Source organism: Thalassophryne amazonica, chromosome 11 (genome assembly GCF_902500255.1).
Source record: "Thalassophryne amazonica chromosome 11, fThaAma1.1, whole genome shotgun sequence".
Taxonomy (NCBI): domain Eukaryota; kingdom Metazoa; phylum Chordata; class Actinopteri; order Batrachoidiformes; family Batrachoididae; genus Thalassophryne; species Thalassophryne amazonica.
In genome coordinates, this window is record NC_047113.1 from 38,762,762 (window position 1) to 38,783,831 (window position 21,070).

At 45.4% G+C, this 21,070-nt stretch overlaps 1 protein-coding gene across 2 annotated transcripts in view; it reads right to left on the reverse strand.

The window, feature by feature from the left end:
* gabrb2a (gamma-aminobutyric acid type A receptor subunit beta2a) overlaps positions 1-21,070 on the reverse strand; it is a 183,673-nt gene that overhangs the window by 16,615 nt on the left and 145,988 nt on the right. For both annotated transcript variants that reach the window (XM_034181247.1, XM_034181246.1), the window contains exons 6-7: positions 13,795-13,932; positions 2,160-2,312 (exon numbers count right to left, since the gene is read on the reverse strand). In XM_034181247.1, coding sequence (XP_034037138.1) covers positions 2,160-2,312; positions 13,795-13,932 — 291 coding nt within the window. The remainder of the gene's footprint in view (positions 1-2,159; positions 2,313-13,794; positions 13,933-21,070) is intronic.

Consider the following 21,070-nt stretch of genomic DNA (forward strand, 5'->3'; position numbering starts at 1 on the left):
AATTTTTGCAAATTTATTAAAAACAAAGAAATCACCTGTACATAAGTATTCACACCCTTTGCTCAGTACTTTATTGATGCACCTTTGGCAGCAATTACAGCCTCAAATATTATTAAATATGATGTTATAAGCCTGACGCACCTATCTGTGGGCGGTTTTGTCTATTCCTCTTTGCAGCACCTCTCAAACTCCATCAGGATGGATGGGGAGTGTCGGTGCACAGCCATTTTCAGATCTGTCCAGAGACGTTCAATCAGATTCAGGTCTGGGCTCTGGCTGGGCCACTCAAGGACATTCACAGAGTCACTCCTTTGATATCTTGGTTGCGTGCTTAGAGTCATTGACCTGCTGAAAGACCTGCTGAAAGGTGAACCGTCATCCCAGTCTGAGAACGAAAATGCTCTGGTGCAGGTTTTCATGCAGGATGTCTCTGTACATTGCTGCATTCATCTTTCCCTCAATCCTGACTAGTCTATCAGTTCCTGCTGCTGAAAAACATCCCCACAGCATGATGCTGACACCACCATGCTTCACTGTAGGGATGGTGCCTGGTTTCCTCCAAATGTCCTCCATTTATAGATGATGGAGGCAGCTGTGGTCATTGGGACCTTCAAAGTAGCAGAAATGTTTCTGTACCCTTCCCAGATTTGTGCCTCGTGACAATCCTGTCTTGGAGGTCTACAGACAATTTCTTTGCCTTCATGGTTGGTTTGTGCTCTGACATGCACTGTCAACTGTGGGACCTTATATATAGACAGGTGTGTGTCTTTCCAAATTATGTCCAATCAACTGAATTTACCCCAGGTGGACTCCAACTAAGCTGTAGAAACATCTCAAGGATGATCAGTGGAAACAGGATTCACCTGAGCTTAATTTTGAGCTTGATGGCAAAGGCTGTGAATACTTATGTACATGTGATTTCTTCTTTTTTTTTAAAAATTTTAATAAATTTGCAAAAACCTAAAAACAAAACAAAACAAAAAAAACCCACACGTTTTTCACACTCATTATGGAGTATTGTGTGTAGCATTTTAATGGAAAAAAATGAATTTCATCCACTTTGGATTAAGGCTGTGACAGAACAAAATGTGGAAAAAGTGAAACGCTGTGAATACTTCCAGGGTGCACCATAATAAAGGGTTTTTAACAGTTTATTGTTTTGCATTAGCACCTATCAAAGTTAACTTTTTGGTTTGACTATGCTCGCCATTGCTTATAGGGAATCGATGTGAGGAAATAGAAAGTTCTCCAAAGCAACATAAATGATTGTAAGTTACAGGTAAATGAGTTTTTATATCCTTATACAAATGAAACAAAGTGCAGGCTGTTTGACATGTGCACATTGTGTTTGATACATTAGTCATCTGCATGCATTATCTATATTTGGTCAGATTCACGCGTATTATAAATAACCCAGCCAGCAGCGCCCCTGTAGCATGCAGCCTCTACTCTCATTGGCTGCGCTCACTCGCTGCATGTTCGCCTGATAGCAAGCAGATCTCTAAATCATTCAATGCTCTCCATTTAAAACGGTCTGGGGCTCAGTATCCAACCCACGTGTCCCACTTCAGGAAATAAATGGTGTGTGACAAGACCGACACACCCAAAGCTCAAAGCTATTTCATCTGCAGACCTGTCAGTCCAAAGTTTAGTATGAAAGGGAGCTTTGTGGTATCTCATTTTGTCTCCTACTTTGGGTAGTTTGACACTGCGGCAGAAATATTAGGTGCTATCGAGGGCTTAAGAATAGTGTGGCCATCTTCCGTCATGATTGGTAGACAAGTAGCCATGTTCTGGATGTGAAGAGTCAAGAGCTGCAAGATCTGTGGCTAATAGGAGGCCCTGAGAGACAGACAGGCAGAACGTAAGACAGCACGCCTCAAGGTTGAGCTGCAGGGCTTTTCTCGCTGCATGAGTCATTCGAACAGCCATTGATGAACAACCAACACTTAGCCCAGCTGTGTATCACACAATGCTATCACTCACATGCTTAACACTAATGAGAAAAGAGTAAATGTGCAGAAAAGAGTCAATCTCTTGTCAAAACAGATGTGGTCTTGTCAAAACAGATGTGGTAACTGGATCTTTTATGGACTGCTATCAGTTAGCTTTGGGGGAGTTCTGCAGGACCACTGATCAGTGGCAGCAAACAATCTTACCTAGAGCCACTCTGGCAGCCGAGGCATCGTAGTTGATCCAGAAGGAGACCCAGGAGAGAATGGTAATCAGGATGGAAGGCATGTATGTTTGGAGGATGAAGTAACCAATGTTCCTCTTCAGTTTGAAGCTGAGGGACAGGCGGGGGTAGGAACCTGAAGGAGGAAGAAGGAGAATAGAAATAGATTTTCCTCAATGACGCCAACAGAAATCTATATTTTCTTTGACACAAGAGAAGCCAGATATACCAGTCAGTATGTTGCAGATTCTTTTACTTTACTGGTTTTACGCTCCTATCTTCCAATCTGGGCAAAACCGCTAACAACACAATGAAATACAAATTACATTAGGTAGGTTTCCATTACCCTCTAAATTGAAGTAGCAATCTGGAGGGTAATTTGAAGTAGCGACTTGAAAATGTGCTTAATAGAAATATATGTATTTTTTTTTTTTACAAACTGTCAAATGTCATAAGAAAATTAAAGTTAACATAAGAACCTCAATTGAATGACAGCTATCAAGAGATAACAAGACCCAGCAGTCACATTCCAACAGTCAATTTGAAAGGCTTGTGCTTTTTGACATTTTGAAAATATCGCTTAACTTTTGCACAAATCTGTAGATGCACTTGTGGTTTTCATGTCCTACTTCCACGTCATGTGAATGCCAAGTATAACCGCACTGGTATGTACATCCATGGATGTTTTGCTACCCCCCCCCCCCCCAAAAAAAAACAAACAAACAAACAAACTGATGTCAAGTCATGCAGTGTGTATTTGCGATATGTAAATGGTAAGATATTCTAATACATCTTTCATAAGTGGATTCACAATGCACACAAATGCAGTTCATATACACAACAAACCTGAATTGAAAACAAACATTCAAAGAAATTAAAGTAGACTTCCAGGACCGTCATAACACTGAACTCAGCATGACTAAATAACACACACTTTGGACAGTATGGGATCATATCTCCCCCCCACCCTCGATTGGATCTGACAGAGAAACCAGAGAATTATTATCTCCCAAGTTGTTCCCTTTCGTAACTATAAAGCTCAGAGATTCTATTTGATAGCCTTACGATGAATATATGGAAACTTTGTTACCGACAGGAGTGTCTCAAGTATATGTTGAATGTTGGACAATTACAGGGAAAGTAGGATACCAGTCAATGGGTATCCTCGTAAAACTATGGTGGGCCCCTACAGCGAAGAGGATCCATACCCACCCCCACCAACAGGGAATATGAAGGATGGAGAAATTCATTCTTCAACTTTGAAGTCATAGTGTTTTTTGTTATATTGTTTGTTAGTGATTTTGTGGCGTTCGTCACAGTGCATAGGTTTATGTTGCTAATACAAACAAATGGAACAGAGAGCTACGGGATACAGTAACTTCAAAGTAGCATCTTGGAATGTGAATGGTCTCAACAACTCAGTAAAGAGGTGCAAAGTTATGACAAAAATGAGGAAAGAACATAATCAGATCATATTCATGCAGGAAACTCACTTGTCTCATATTGCATATGAGAAACTTAAAAACTTTGGATACAAAAACATTTTTTTCAGTACTTTTAAGGGAAGTCATAAAAGAGGAGTCGCTACATTAATATATAACTCGGTTAATTTTGAGGTAGTTAGAGAGGTTAAGGACTCAGATGGTAGATTTATCTTGGTGCGGGTGAAATTAGAAAACATTTTGACCACCCTTCTTTGTGTTTACTTACCTCCATACAGTACTCAGGATATTACTAAAAAGATTCTTGAACTGATTACATCTGAAACAGATTATTTCAGTGACGCTGAAAAACTAATTCATGCATTTATTTCCTCTAGGCTGGACTATTGTAATTCATTATTATCAGGTTGTCCTATAAGTTCCCTGAAAAGCCTTCAGTTAATTCAAAATGCTGCAGCTAGAGTACTGACGGGGGCTAGAAGGAGAGAGCATATCTCACCCATATTGGCCTCTCTTCATTGGCTTCCTGTTAATTCTAGAATAGAATTTAAAATTCTTCTTCTTACTTATAAGGTTTTGAATAATCAGGTCCCATCTTATCTTAGGGACCTCATAGTACCATATCACCCCAATAGAGCGCTTCGCTCTCAGACTGCAAGCTTACTTGTAGTTCCTAGGGTTTGTAAGAGTAGAATGGGAGGCAGAGCCTTCAGCTTTCAGGCTCCTCTCCTGTGGAACCAGCTCCCAATTCGTAGAGGGAGACAGACACCCTCTCTACTTTTAAGATTAGGCTTAAAACTTTCCTTTTTGCTAAAGCTTATAGTTAGGGCTGGATTGGGTGTCCCTGAACCATCCCTTAGTTATGCTGCTATAGACTTAGACCGCTGGGGGGTTCCCATGATGCACTGAGTGTTTCTTTCTCTTTTTGCTCTGTATGCACCACTCTGCATTTAATCATTAGTGATTGATCTCTGCTCCCCTCCACAGCATGTCTTTTTCCTGGTTATACAAGAAAAACTTTGGAATAGTGAATCAAAAAATTAAAGAAGACCTGAACAGTTGGTCAATGTGCCTGCTCAGTCTTAGCACAAGGGTGGACACCATTAAAATGTCCATCTTACCTAAACTGCTATACTTATTTTTAGCCCTGCCAATTAAAGTTCCAAGCAGTCAATTTCAGGAATGGGACAAACAAATCTCAACATTCGTATGGAGAGGAAGAAAACCAAGAGTTAAATATAGCACGACTATTAGTAAGGAGGAGGGCAGCATGGCCCTTCCAAACATTAAAGATTATTATTACTCTGCCCAAATTAGAACAGTTGTTAATTGGTGTGACAGTAATTACAAAGCAAAATGGAAAGAAATAGAACAAGAATCTAATGGAATCCCGATACAAGCAATGATAGGAGATAATAAATTAATAATAATCGCGGGAGAGCAGTTGAGTTCCATAGTCTCCTTTACATTACACACTTGGTTTGAAGTGATTAGGAAAAAGAACCAGGAAAAAGAAAAAGACATGCTGTGGAGGGGAGCAGAGATCAATCACTAATGATTAAATGCAGAGTGGTGCATACAGAGAGAAAGAAACACTCAGTGCATCATGAGAACCCCCCAGCAGTCTAAGTCTATAGCAGCATAACTAAGGGATGGTTCAGGGTCACCTGATCCAGCCCTAACTATAAGCTTTAGCAAAAAGGAAAGTTTTAAGCCTAATCTTAAAAGTAGAGAGGGTGTCTGTCTCCCTGATCCGAATTGGGAGCTGGTTCCACAGGAGAGGAGCCTGAAAGCTGAAGGCTCTGCCTCCCATTCTACTCTTACAAACCCTAGGAACTACAAGTAAGCCTGCAGTCTGAGAGCGAAGCGCTCTATTGGGGTGATATGGTACTATGAGGTCCCTAAGATAAGATGGGACCTGATTATTCAAATCCTTATAAGTAAGAAGAAGAATTTTAAATTCTATTCTAGAATTAACAGGAAGCCAATGAAGAGAAGCCAATATGGGTGAGATATGCTCTCTCCTTCTAGTCCCTGTCAGTACTCTAGCTGCAGCATTTTGAATTAACTGAAGGCTTTTCAGGGAACTTTTAGGACAACCTGATAATAATGAATTACAATAGTCCAGCCTAGAGGAAATAAATGCATGAATTAGTTTTTCAGCATCACTCTGAGACAAGACCTTTCTAATTTTAGAGATATTGCGCAAATGCAAAAAAGCAGTCCTACATATTTGTTTAATATGCGCATTGAATGACATATCCTGATCAAAAATGACTCAAGATTTATCACAGTATTACTAGAGGTCAGGGTAATGCCATCCAGAGTAAGGATCTGGTTAGACACCATGCTTCTAAGATTTGTGGGGCCAAGTACAATAACTTCAGTTTTATCTGAGTTTAAAAGCAGGAAATTAGAGGTCATCCATGTCTTTATGTCTGTAAGACAATCCTGCAGTTTAGCTAATTGGTGTGTGTCCTCTGGCTTCATGGATAGATAAAGCTGGGTATCATCTGCGTAACAATGAAAATTTAAGCAATGCTGTCTAATAATACTGCCTAAGGGAAGCATGTATAAGGTGAATAAAATTGGTCCTAGCACAGAACCTTGTGGAACTCCATAATTAACCTTAGTCTGTGAAGAAGATTCCCCATTTACATGAACAAATTGTAATCTATTAGATAAATATGATTCAAACCACCGCAGCGCAGTGCCTTTAATACCTATGGCATGCTCTAATCTCTGTAATAAAATTTTATGGTCAACAGTATCAAAAGCAGCACTGAGGTCTAACAGAACAAGCACAGAGATGAGTCCACTGTCTGAGGCCATAAGAAGATCATTTGTAATCTTCACTAATGCTGTTTCTGTACTATGATGAATTCTAAACCCTGACTTAAACTCTTCAAATAGACCATTCCTCTGCAGATGATCAGTTAGCTGTGTTGTGAAAGTGTAGTGACACGGACCCACAACAGGGGGCGCAAATGAACGGACAATAGAAGGAGTCAAATTTGAACACTTTACTGTTGTGAATACCACAACCATACACAGCAGATTATGGAATGATACAAAGTCAATGGATAAAGGTGTCGTGTGGGCAGGCTCGACGATAGGAGACGTCCATCTAAAGAAGAACCGGAACCACATGATTTCCTCCGCCACCGAACCCGAAGAATACTGGAGCCGCCAGGTCCCGAGTCCCCCAGGTGGCCACCGTCTCCGCGTGTCGGATCTGGTACTACTGGCGAAGAGCAAAGACAGTCAAGTGTGGGTGTGTGTACACCCAGTAACAACAACGGTGGGAATTCCACCTCCACCTCAAATCACACACTCGTGCAGCTCCTGTTTAACCACTTATCTGGTTGGGGTGTGAAGCGAAGCCGTCGCTGATCACACCAAACGCCAATCTCACAGATAAGGAACACCACAGGAAAGCGGCTGCAAAAAGAGTTCAGACTAAGACACAGTTTAGTTTACGGCTGAGAATATTACCTCCTTAGAAGAACGATATCTCGGCGACGTGGTGGAGGTGTCATCCTGCTTTTATCCAGGATGAAGTGCAGATGATCGGTGACAGCTGTCACAGTTGATGAGTGACAGTTGTCACCCCGGCTGTGTTCGTGGCGGCAGCGCCCTCTCGTGCCTGAAGCCCGCACTTCAGGCAGGGCGCCCTCTGGTGGTGGGCCAGCAGTACCTCCTCTTCTGGCGGCCCACACAACAGGACCCCCCTCTCAACGGGCGCCCCCTGGCGCCCGACCGGGCTTGTCCGGGTGGCGACGGTAGAAATCGGCCAGGAGGGCCGGGTCCAGGATGAAGCTCCTCTTCACCCAGGAGCGTTCTTCGGGTCCATACCCCTCCCAGTCCACCAAATACTGGAAACCCCGGCCCATGCGACGGACGTCCAGGAGCCGGCGCACCGTCCAAGCTGGCTCCCCGTCGATGATACGGGCAGGAGGCGGCGTTGGACCGGGTGTACAGAGGGGTGAGGTGTGATGTTGCTTCAATCTGGACACGTGAAATACTGGATGGATCTGCAGTGAGGTCGGCAGTTGGAGCCTCACTGCGGCGGGACTGAGGACCTTGAGGATCTTGAAAGGCCCTATGTACTGGTCCTTCAGTTTAGGGGAATCCACCTGGAAGGGAATGTCCCTTGTGGATAGCCACACCTCCTGCCCGGGCCGATATACGGGGGCCGGGGATCGTCGATGGTCTGCATGGGTCTTTGCCCTCGTCCGGGCCCTCAACAAGGCCGAACGGGCGGTGCGCCACACCCGACAGCATCTCCGCAGGTGGGCCTGGACCGAGGGTACACCGACCTCTCCCTCCACCACAGGAAACAAAGGGGGCTGATATCCCAGACACACCTCGAACGGGGAGAGGCCGGTGGCAGAGGACACTTGGCTGTTATGCGCATACTCGATCCAGGCCAGGTGTTCACTCCAAGCCGTCGGGTGTGCGGATGTGGTACATCGCAGGGCCTGCTCCAGCTCTTGGTTAGCCCGTTCAGCCTGTCCGTTGGTCTGAGGGTGATACCCAGACGAGAGGCTCACGGTGGCCCCCAGCTCCCGGCAGAAACTTCTCCAAACCTGCGAGGAAAACTGGGGACCACGATCCGAGACGATGTCTGTTGGTATCCCATGCAGACGTACGACATGGTGGACCAGGAGATCCGCTGTCTCCTGGGCTGAGGGGAGCTTCGGGAGGGCCACGAAGTGGGCCGCCTTGGAGAACCGGTCCACTATCGTGAGGATGGTGGTGTGCCTCCGGGACGGTGGGAGGCCCGTGATGAAATCCAGACCGATGTGGGACCAGGGGCGACGAGGCACAGGAAGTGGCTGAAGAAGTCCCTGTGCCTTTTGGTGGTCCGCCTTGCCCCTGGCGCAGGTGGTGCAGGCCTGGATGTAAGCCCGGACGTCAGCCTCCAGGGACGCCCACCAGAAGCGCTGCCGGACCACTGCCACGGTCCTGCGCACCCCTGGGTGGCAGGAGAGCTTGGACAGGTGACAGAAGTCCAGGACGGCAGCCCTGGCCTCTGGTGGGACGTAAAGTCTGTTCTTTGGCCCTGTTCCAGGATCCGGGCTTCGTGCCAGGGCCTCACGGACGGTCTTCTCCACTTCCCAGGTGAGGGTGGCCACGACAGTGGACTCCGGTACGATGGGTTCCGGTGGATCCGACAGCTCGGTTTTGACTTCATTTTCATGCACCCGGGACAAGGCATCCGACCTCTGGTTCTTGGTCCCGGGGCGGTAGATGATTCAGAAGTCAAAACGACCAAAGAACAATGACCAGCGGGCTTGCCTGGGGTTCAGCCGCCTGGCGGTCCTGATAAACTCTAGGTTCCGGTGGTCAGTGAAAACCGTGAATGGCACCGACGCTCCCTCCAACAGGTGTCTCCACTCCTCAAGAGCCTCTTTCACCGCTAGGAGTTCTCGATTGCCCACGTCATAGTTCCGTTCTGCAGGGGTCAACCTGCGGGAGAAATAGGCACACGGGTGAAGAACCTTATCGGTCTCTCCGCTCTGGGATAGCACGGCTCCTATCCCTGAGTCAGAGGCGTCCACTACAACTACAAACTGGCGACTGGGATCGGGCTGCACCAAGACAGGTGCAGTCGAGAAGCGCTGTTTCAACTCCTTGAACGCGGCATCGCACCGATCCGACCAGGTGAAGGAGACTTTTGGAGAGGTCAGGGCTGTCAGGGGGCTAACTACCTGACTGTAGCCCTTAATGAACCTCCTGTAAAAATTTGCGAAGCCGAGGAACTGTTGCAGCTTCCTACGGCTCGTAGGTTGGGGCCAGTCTCTCACCGCCATGACCTTGGCCGGATCCGGGGCGACGGAGTTGGAGGAGATAATGAACCCCAGGAAGGACAAAGAGGTGCGGTGGAACTCGCACTTCTCGCCCTTCACAAACAGCCGGTTCTCCAACAACCGCTGCAGGACCTGACGTACATGCCGTACATGAGTCTCAGGGTCCGGAGAAAAAATGAGTATATCGTCCAGATATACGAAGACGAATCGGTGCAGGAAGTCCCGCAAGACGTCATTTACCAAAGCTTGGAACGTCGCGGGGGCGTTAGTGAGGCCGAACGGCATGACCAGGTACTCAAAATGACCTAACGGGGTGTTAAATGCCGTCTTCCACTCGTCTCCCTTCCGGACCTGAACTAGGTGATATGCGTTCCTAAGATCCAGTTTTGTGAATATTTTGGCTCCATGCAGGGGGGTGAACACCGAATCCAACAATGGCAATGGGTATCGGTTGCGAACCGTGATCTCGTTCAGCCCCTGATAATCAATGCATGGATGAAGACCGCCATCTTTCTTGCCCACAAAAAAGAAACCTGCTCCCATCGGGGAGGTGGAGTTCTGGATCAGCCCGGCAGCTAAGGAGTCCCGGATGTAGGTCTCCATCGATTCGCGCTCAGGTCGTGAGAGGTTGTACAGCCTGCTGGACGGGAACTCCACACCTGGAATCAAATCGATGGCGCAATCGTACGGACGGTGCGGGGGAAGGGTGAGTGCCCGATCCTTGCTGAAAACGTCAGCAAGATCATGGTACGCAACCGGCACCGCCGACAGATTGGGAGGGACTTTGACCTACTCCCTAGCCTGGGAACCGGGAGGGACCGAGGATCCCAAACACACCCGATGGCAGGTCTCGCTCCACTGTACCACCACCCCGGACAGCCAATCAATCCGGGGATTGTGTTTTAACATCCATGGGAACCCCAGAATCACACGGGAGGTAGAGGGAGTCACAAAAAACTCTATTTCCTCCCGATGATTCCCTGACACCACCAGAGTTACTGGTAGTGTCCTGTGTGTGATTAAAGGGAGTAGGGTGCCATCTAGTGCTCGCACCTGCAATGGCGAAGGCAGCGCCACCAGAGGGAGCCCTACCTCCCTGGCCTATCTGCTATCCAGCAGATTCCCTTCTGACCCTGTGTCTACCAGTGCTGGGGCCTGAAGGGTTAAATCCCCGCTAAGGATTGTAACTGGGAGTCGTGCGGAAATATGTGTGTGTCCCACGTGAATTTCTTGGCCCACCCTAAGCCCAGTTTCTAGGGGCGGGCGTTGGTGTTTAACCGTTCAGGGCAGTCTCTTAATTGGTGCTCAATGGAGCCGCAAACAAAACACGCCCTGCGGGGAAGCCCCCTCTGTCTATTCGGTGGTCTAAATGTGGCCCTGCTCGTGTCCATAGCTTCGTCAGCAGGGGGAGCTGTAGTCACACGGGGCGTAGAGGCCGTGGAGCGTGGGAAGGGCAGACCTTTTTCGGACCCGGAAGGAAGAGGGACGGTGCCACGCCCTTTGTCTCGTTCCCGACGGTGTTCCTCCAACCGATTGTCTAACCGTATAACAAGGTCGATAAGCCCAACTAATTCCCGCGGTTCGTCCTTGGCCACCAGGTGCTCCTTCAGGACCGACGACAGTCTGTTTACGAAGGCGGTGCGGAGCGCAGCGTTATTCCAGCCGGACCTCGCAGCCGCAATGCGGAAGTCGACTGCATAAGCGGCTGCGCTCCGGCGTCCCTGTCTCATTGACAGCAGCACAGTTGAAGCGGTCTCTCCCCTGTTAGGGTGATCAAACACGGTTTTGAACTCCCTCACAAACCCAGTGTACGTATGAAGGAGCCATGAGTTTTGCTCCCAAAGCGCCGTAGCCCAAGCGCGTGCCTCTCCTCGAAGCAAATTAATCACATAAGCAACTTTACTAGCATCAGACGCGTACATGACGGGACGTTGTGCAAAGACGAGCGAACACTGCATGAGAAAGTCCACGCACGTTTCCACACAACCTCCGTACGGCTCTGGGGGTCTTATGTTTGCTTCAGGGGATGGTGGGAGGGGTTGTTGAACGACCACTGGAACATTTACATCCTGCACAAGGTCGGCAGGAGGAGGAGCTGTGGCAGCGCCCTGAGCACTTCCTGCCACCTGTGCGGAGAGAGCCTCCACCCTGCGGTTCAGGAGGATGTTTTGCTCGGTCATTTGATCCAACCGAGCCGTAAAGGTGGTGAGGATGTGCTGCAACTCACCAATCACGCCTCCTGCAGACGCCTGTGCACCCTGCTCTCCCATTGGCCGTTTAATCACTGGGTGATGCCCCTCGGAGTCCATGACGCTGGCCGAGATATCCTGTTGTGAAAGTGTAGTGACACGGACCCACAACAGGGGGCGCAAATGAACGGACAATAGAAGGAGTCAAATTTGAACACTTTACTGTTGTGAATACCACAACCATACACAGCAGATTATGGAATGATACAAAGTCAATGGATAAAGGTGTCGTGTGGGCAGGCTCGACGATAGGAGAGGTCCGTCTAAAGAAGAACCAGAACCACACGATTTCCTCCACCACCGAACCCGAAGAATACTGGAGCCGCCAGGTCCAGAGTCCCCCAGGTGGCCACCGTCTCCGCGTGTCAGATCTGGTACTGCTGGCGAAGAGCAAAGACAGTCAAGTGTGGGTGTGTGTACACCCAGTAACAACAACGGTGGGAATTCCACCTCCACCTCAAATCACACACTCGTGCAGCTCCTGTTTAACCACTTATCTGGTTGGAGTGTGAAGCGAAGCCGTCGCTGATCACACCAAACGCCAATCTCACAGATAAGGAACACCACAGGAAAGCGGCTGCAAAAAGAGTTCAGACTAAGACACAGTTTAGTTTACGGCTGAGAATATTACCTCCTTAGAAGAACGATATCTCGGAGACGTGGTGGAGGTGTCATCCTGCTTTTATCCGGGATGAAGTGCAGATGATCGGTGACAGCTGTCACAGTTGATGAGTGACAGCTGTCACCCCGGCTGTGTCCGTGGCGGCAGCGCCCTCTCGTGCCTGAAGCCCGCACTTCAGGCAGGGCGCCCTCTGGTGGTGGGCCAGCAGTACCTCCTCTTCTGGCGGCCCACACAACAAGCTGTTTTACAACTACCCTTTCAAGAATTTTTGAGAGAAAAGGAAGGTTGGAGATTGGCCTATAATTAGCTAAGATAGCTGGGTCAAGTATGGCTTTTTAAGTAATGGTTTAATTACTGCCACCTTAAAAGCCTGTGGTACACAGCCAACTAATAAAGATAGCTTGATCATATTTAAGATCGAAGCATTAATTAATGGTAGGGCTTCCTTGAGCAGCCTGGTAGGAATGGGGTCTAATAGACATGTTGATGGTTTGGAGGAAGTAACTAATGAAAATAACTCAGACAGAACAATCGGAGAGAAAGAGTCTAACCAAATACCGGCATCACTGAAAGCAGCCAAAGAGAACGATACGTCTTTGGGATGGTTATGAGTAATTTTTTCTCTAATAGTTAAAATTTTATTACCAAAGAAAGTCATGAAGTCATTGCTAGTTAACGTTAAAGGAATACTCGGTTCAATAGAGCTCTGACTCTTTGTCAGCCTGGCTACAGTGCTGAAAAGAAAGCTGGGGTTGTTCTTATTTTCTTCAATTAGTGATGAGTAGTAAGATGTCCTAGCTTTACGGAGGGCTTTTTTATAGAGCAACAGACTCTTTTTCCAGGCTAAGTGAAGATCTTCTAAATTAGTGAGATGCCATTTCCTCTCCAACTTACAGGTTATCTACTTTAAGCTGCGAGTTTGTGAGTTATACCACAGAGTCAGGCACTTCTGATTTAAGGATCTCTTTTTCAGAGGAGCTACAGCATCCAAAGTTGTCCTCAATGAGGATATAAAACTATTGACGAGATAATCTATCTCACTCACAGAGTTTAGGTAGCTACGCTGCCCTGTGTTGGTATATGGCATTGGAGAACATAAAGAAGGAATCATATCCTTAAACCTAGTTACAGCGCTTTCTGAAAGACTTCTACTGTAATGAAACTTATTCCCCACTGCTGGGTAGTCCATCAGAGTAAATGTAAATGTTATTAAGAAATGATCAGACAGAAGGGGGTTTTCAGGGGATACTGTTAAGTCTTCAATTTCCATACCATAAGTCAAAACAAGATCTAAGGTATGATTAAAGTGGTGGGTGGACTCATTTATATTTATACCATAGACCATGAGCAATAGATTGTGACTATAGTGCTTACAATGTTAAATACAACTATATGCTCTGGATTGTTATTGGTAGTGAAAATTACTTTTGCAAGTAAGTCATAAATGGAAAACCTCAAACGTTAGGGGGAAAATAGCTGTTGTTCCACTTACCTGTAGAGAAAACCACATTTTTGGAGATGAGCTTATAGTCAACAATCGAGAACTGGGGCAGCTCTATTCTGTCCACGCCGGATACTGCGCCATCTCCACCTCGCCAGTAGAACTCAATATCATCTGTGGTGTAGCCATCTGCAGAGGACAAACCAAAGTCTGAAGACTTAACAGTTTCCAAACCCTTTTCTCTGTTCCACTCTTTTATTCAGTGTCCCTCTTCAACTTTCTCATGCAGTGAGATCACTGGCACCTTGCACTCTGATCTCAGTCCTCATCGCCAGAAGACAAACATGTCCTCTTCTTGTCTGCTTCTATCTCTCTTTTATACTTGTGACACTCCATTGAGTTCTCCTCATCATAAGAAGAATTTCAGGGACTGGGGGTGGTGTATGATGTAGACAATATCAGACTCACTGAGACATTCTGTGATTCAGAGGCAAGATAAAAAAACTAAATTAAATATGGGGGGCGGGGGGGTACATATGTAATGTTTCATCATATAGGCTTTCTGTATGAGAGATTTTGCATATTTGTATCTATTAATTATGAATATGGTGTTCACTAAGTTCAAATCACTTTGCACATTTTGAGACCGGCCAGTTTGCAGACAACATTCAGTTTCATTTCAGCACTTTACAAAAATAAAATGAAAATTGCTGTGGTCTGATGTGTGCGCTCACTTTTTATTCTTGGTTATTTTGGAATTTAGGATGTAGCTTCTATTTTTTTTTTTTTTTTTAGATGTTTGTAATGATTTTAGTTTTGTATATTTTTGCAACCACTTGAATTTTGGTTTAGTTTCAGGCACCTGTTTAATTAATTAATTTATTTATTTTTTTCATTTACATAGCGCCAAATCACAACAAAGTTGCCTCAAGGTGCTTCACACAAGTAAGGGCTAACCTTACCAACCCTCCAGAGCAAGCACACAGGTGACAGTGATAAAAAAAATCTCCCTCTGATGATTTGAAGAAGAAACCTCAAGCAGACCAGACTCAAAGGGGTGACCCTCTGCTTGGGCCAAGCTACCGACACAATTGACAAAACAATTTACAAAACGAATATACAGGAAATGCACAGGACGGGCGGGTTGCAGAAAAAGACACCACTCCCATCTCTGGATGGAGCTGCACCTCAAACAGAGAGAAAAAACAGAATCAGGCATCAAAAAGACAAAAAAATACAGTATAATTTGTCAGCATTAAGCAACAAGTGAAACAGAAGAAATACTAAGGTGATCGCCGGCCACTAATCAGATGCTTCACTAAAACACCCAGAATTTAGATAAAGTTGCGGCCGTGACACGCTCCGTTTCCTGATGACATGAATTTAAAAGGGGAAAAAGCATAGTAACATACTACGCCAGTATGCCAGCCATACGAAAGGGAAAATAGGATTGGATTTTACAGTTTTGGGTGTTGTTTTGGTGTGTACAAATTTTTCATCTGTTTTTCCTCTCAGTTATGATAGCTGTTTGGTTTCTCTCCATACCTGTGTCTTGTTTCTAATTACACACCTGACTTGAGTTCTCTTTATCAGCTCGACTATGTCTGTCAGCTTTCTGCCTGTCAGTTTGTTTGTGTTAATTCCTGTAACTTTATTTAAACTTTCATCTGCACACACACACACACACACACACACACACACACACACACACACACACACACACACACACACACACACACACACACACACACACACACACACATATATATATGAATGAATGAATGAAAGTTTATTAACGAGTCGAGTCATGCGACCCCAGGTCGCCCAGCCCACATGGGCTTATAAGGCACCATAACAAGAGTATTACATACACTACATAGAATAATTTAATCTCATTACAAAACAAAGACATTTAATCTTGCAGTCATCTAAAAAGTAACATTACATATTTCCACAATATAGAATCACTTTCTCTTATACATAAATGACATACGAGGTCTGTTAGAAAAGTATCCGACCTTTTTATTTTTTGCAAAAACCTGATGGATTTGAATCACGTGTGCTTGCATGAGCCAACCTTGAACCTTCGTGCGCATGCTTGAATTTTTTCATGGCTGTCGATTGCGTCATTTGCTGGTAAGCAGCCTTTGTGTGAGGATGGGTGTGGTCAATCGTCAGATTTTCATTGCAAGGAAAATGGCGGAACGACTGGAGCAGCGCGACTGCATCAAATTTTGCCAGAAACTGAACGACAGCCAGGTGGAAACCATTTGGATGATTCAGACGGCTTTCGGTGACGATCCTATGGGCATCACACAGATTAAGGAGCGGTACAACCGGTTTAAAGACGTCCGCACAACGGTGGAGAGCAAGCCACGCTCCGGGTGGCCATCAACTTAGCAAAGTTAAATGTTTAAAGGACCTAGGGTACCAAGCATACTCTGCACTTTTTGTTGCATGTGTTTGTCCTATATTGGACTACGCTGCAGGAGTATGGGGTTTTAAAAACTATCAATCAATCATTTTTATCAATTTGATTTATATAGCGCCAAATCACAACAAATAGTTGCCCCAAGGCACTTTATATTGTAAGGCAAGGCCATACAATAATTACGGAAAAACCCCAACGGTCGAAACGACCCCCTGTGAGCAAGCACTTGGCGACAGTGGGAAGGAAAAACTCCCTTTTAACAGGAAGAAACCTCCAGCAGAACCAGGCTCAGGGAGGGGCAGTATTCTGCTGGGATTGGTTGGGGCTGAGGGAGAGAACCAGGAAAAAGACATGCTGTGGAGGGGAGCAGAGATCAATCACTAATGATTAAATGCAGAGTGGTGCATACAGAGCAAAAAGAGAAAGAAACACTCAGTGCATCATGGGAACCCCCCCAGCAGTCTAAGTCTATAGCAGCATAACTAAGGGATGGTTCAGGGTCACCTGATCCAGCCCTAACTATAAGCTTTAGCAAAAAGGAAAGTTTTAAGCCTAATCTTAAAAGTAGAGCGGGTGTCTGTCTCCCTGATCTGAATTGGGAGCTGGTTCCACAGGAGAGGAGCCTGAAAGCTGAACTCTGCCTCCCATTCTACTCTTACAAACCCTAGGAACTACAAGTAAGCCTGCAGTCTGAGAGCGATGCGCTCTATTGGGGTGATATGGTACTATGAGGTCCCTAAGATAAGATGGGACCTGATTATTCAAAACCTTATAAGTAAGAAGAAGAATTTTAAATTCTATTCTAGAATTAACAGGAAGCCAATGAAGAGAGGCCAATATGGGTGAGATATGCTCTCTCCTTCTAGTCCCTGTCAGTACTCTAGCTGCAGCATTTTGAATTAACTGAAGGCTTTTCAGGGAACTTTTAGGACAACCTGATAATAATGAATTACAATAGTTCAGCCTAGAGGAAATAAATGCATGAATTAGTTTTTCAGCATCACTCTGAGACAAGACCTTTCTAATTTTAGAGATATTGCGAAAATGCAAAAAAGCAGTTCTACATATTTGTTTAATATGCGCATTGACTGACATATCCTGATCAAAAATGACTCCAAGATTTCTCACAGTATTACTAGAGGTCAGGGTAATGTCATCCAGAGTAAGGATCTGGTTAGACACCATGTTTCTAAGATTTGTGGGGCCAAGTACAATAACTTCAGTTTTATCTGAGTTTAAAAGCAGGAAATTAGAGGTCATCCATGTCTTTATGTCTGTAAGACAATCCTGCAGTTTAGCTAATTGGTGTGTGTCCTCTGGCTTCATGGATAGATAAAGCTGGGTATCATCTGCGTAACAATGAAAATTTAAGCAATGTCGTCTAATAATACTGCCTAAGGGAAGCATGTATAAAGTGAATAAAATTGGTCCTAGCACAGAACCTTGTGGAACTCCATAATTAACTTTAGTCTGTGAAGAAGATTCCCCATTTACATGAACAAATTGTAATCTATTAGATAAATATGATTCAAACCAGTGCAGCGCAGTGCCTTTAATACCTATGGCATGCTCTAATCTCTGTAATAAAATGTTATGGTCAAAAGCAGCACTGAGGTCTAACAGAACAAGCACAGAGATGAGTCCACTGTCTGAGGCCATAAGAAGATCATTTGTAACCTTCACTAATGCTGTTTCTGTACTATGATGAATTCTAAACCCTGACTTAAACTCTTCAAATAGACCATTCCTCTGCAGATGATCAGTTAGCTGTTTTACAACTACCCTTTCAAGAATTTTTGAGAGAAAAGGAAGGTTGGACTATGACAAAAGCCTTTTTATTCAAAACAGGGCCATCCGCACCCACCTCTGCAATCAATGGTGACATGGGCTGGATACCATGTGAAGTTAGGTGGAAGGGAGCTATGGTGGCACTCTGGAACAGGCTAGTGAGTATGCCTGATGACAGGATCACAAAGAAGGTTGTCGGCCATCAACATGCTGAAATCACCAGATAATTTCCAAAGTAAACGCTGTGGGAATGCGGGACCATTGTGTGACTATCCGAGAAATTGAGGAAGAGGTGGACATCAGCACTTTTTCGGCACATTCCAATGTGACAGAAGATTTGGCCATGAAAAGAGTGGCAGCGAAATTCTTTCCTGAAGCTTCTGACGGGGGAGCAAAAGCAACTTCGTGTTGAAGTCTCACAGGACATGCTATGACATGCCCACCTCTTTCACAATTTCTCGGATAGTCACACGACTGAAAAGCCACCGAAAGCCGTCTGAATCTTCCGAATGGTGGAAGAGGTGGGCATCATTTTTCGGAGTCCAGCATGTCCTGTGAGACATCAACACGGAGGTGCTTTTGCTCCTATATATATATATATATATATATATATATATATATATATATATATATATATATATATATATATATATATATATATATACACTCAACAAAAATATAAACTCAACACTTTTGGTTTTGCTCCCATTTTGTATGAGATGAACTCAAAGATCTAAAACTTTTTCCACATACACAGTATCACCATTTCCCTCAAATATTGTTCACAAACCAGTCTAAATCTGTGATAGTGAGCACTTCTCCTTTGCTGAGATAATCCATCAAACCTCACAGGTGTGCCATATCAAGATGCTGATTAGACACCATGATTAGTGCACAGGTGTGCCTTAGACTGCCCACAATAAAACGTGCAGTTTTATCATGTTGCAAGGATCTGTACACAATTCTTGGAAGCTGAAAATGTCCCAGTTCTTGTATGGCCGGCATACTCACCGGACATGTCACCCATTGAGCATGTTTGGGATGCTCTGGACCGGCGTATACGACAGCGTGTACCAGTTCCTGCCAATATCCAGCAACTTCGCACAGCCATTGAAGAGGAGTGGACCAACATTCCGCAGGCCACAATTGACAACCTGATCAACTCTATGCGAAGGAGATGTGTTGCACTGCATGAGGCAAATGGTGGTCACACCAGATACTGACTGGTATCCCCCCCAATAAAACAAAACTGTACCTTTCAGAGTGGCCTTTTATTGTGGACAGTCTAAGGCACACCTGTGCACTAATCATGGTGTCTAATCAGCATCTTGATATGGCACACCTGTGAGGTCGGATGGATTATCTCAGCAAAGGAGAGGTGCTCACTATCACAGATTTAGACTGGTTTGTGAACAATATTTGAGGGAAATGGTAATATTGTGTATGTGGAAAAAGTTTTAGATCTTTGAGTTCATCTCATACAAAATGGGAGCAAAACCAAAAGTGTTGCGTTTATATTTTTGTTGAGTGTACATACAGTGGGGAAAATAAGTATTTGACCCCCTGTCAGTTTTGCAGGTTTTCACACCTACAAAGAAGGGAGAGGTCTGTAATTTTTATCATAGGTACACTTCAACTGTGAGAGACAGAATCTAAAAAAATCCAGAAAATCACATTGTATGTTTTTTAAATAATTAATTTGCATTTTATTGCATGAAATAAGTATTTGACCCCCTCGAAAAACAGAGCTTAACAATTGGCACAGAAATATTGGTCTGCCATTACAGAGGTCAGACGTTTCCTGTAGTTCTTGACCAAGTTTTCACACACTGCAACAGGGATTTTGGTCCACTCCTCCATACAGATCCAGGGAAGGAGGTTGTTTGCCAAAATCTTGCAATACATGACCTCCCTTCAATACGGTGCAGTCGTCCTGTCCCCTTTGCAGAAGAACACCCCCAGAGTATGATGTTTCCACCCCCATGCTTCACGGTTGGGATGGTTTTCTTGGGGTTGTTCTCATCCTCTAAACATGGTAAGTGGAGTTGATTCCAAAAAGCTCTATGAACTTCTCCCATGCCTCCTCTGGATCATCCAGATGGTCACTGGTGAACTTCAAACGGGCCTGGACATGTGCTGGCTTGAGCAGGGGGACCTTGCTGCCCTGCAGGATTTTAAACCATGATAGTATCATGTGTTACTAATGTAATCTTTGTGGCTGTGGTCCCAGCTCTCTTCAGGTCATTGACCAGGTCCTCCTGTGTAGTTCTGAGCTTTCTCAGAATTATCCTTACCCCACAAAGTGAGATCTTGCATGGAATCCCAGGCCGAGGGAAACTGACAGTCATCTTGTGTTTCTTCAACTTTCTAATAAATAATCATAACAGTTGTTGTCTTCTACCAAGCTGCTTGCCTGTTGTCCTGTAGTCAATCCCAGCCTTTGCAGGTCTACAGTTTTGTCCCTGGTGTCCTTAGACAGCTCTTTGATCTTGGTTATGGTGGACAGGTTGGAGTGTGATTGACTGAGTGTGTGAACAGGTGTCTTTTATACAGGTAACAAGTTCAAACAGGTGCAATTAATACAGGTAAAGAGTGCAGAATAAGAGGGCTTCTTAAAGAAAAATTAACAGGTCTGTGTGAGCCAGAATTCTTGCTGGTTGGTAGGGGGTCAAATACTAATTTCATGCATCCATCCATCCATCCATTTTCTTCCGCTTTATCCGGAGTCGGGTTGCGGGGGCAGCAGCTCAAGCAAAGCTTCTCAGACCTCCCGATCCACACACACCTCCCCCAGCTCCTCCGGGGGAACCCCAAGGCGTTCCCAAGCCAGCCGAGAGATGTAATCCTTCCAGCATGTCCTGGGTCTTCCCCTGGGCCTCCTCCCAATGGGACGTGCCCGGAACACCTCTCCAGCGAGGATCCAGGGGGCATCCAGAAAACATGCCCGAGCCACCTCAACTGACTCCTTTCGATGTGGAGGAGCAGCGGCTCGACTCCGAGCTCCTCCCGAGTGACCGAGCTCCTCACCCTATCTCTAAGGGAGCGCCCAGCCACCCTGCTGAGGAAACATCTCGGCCGCTTGTACCCGCAATCTCATTCTTTCGGTCA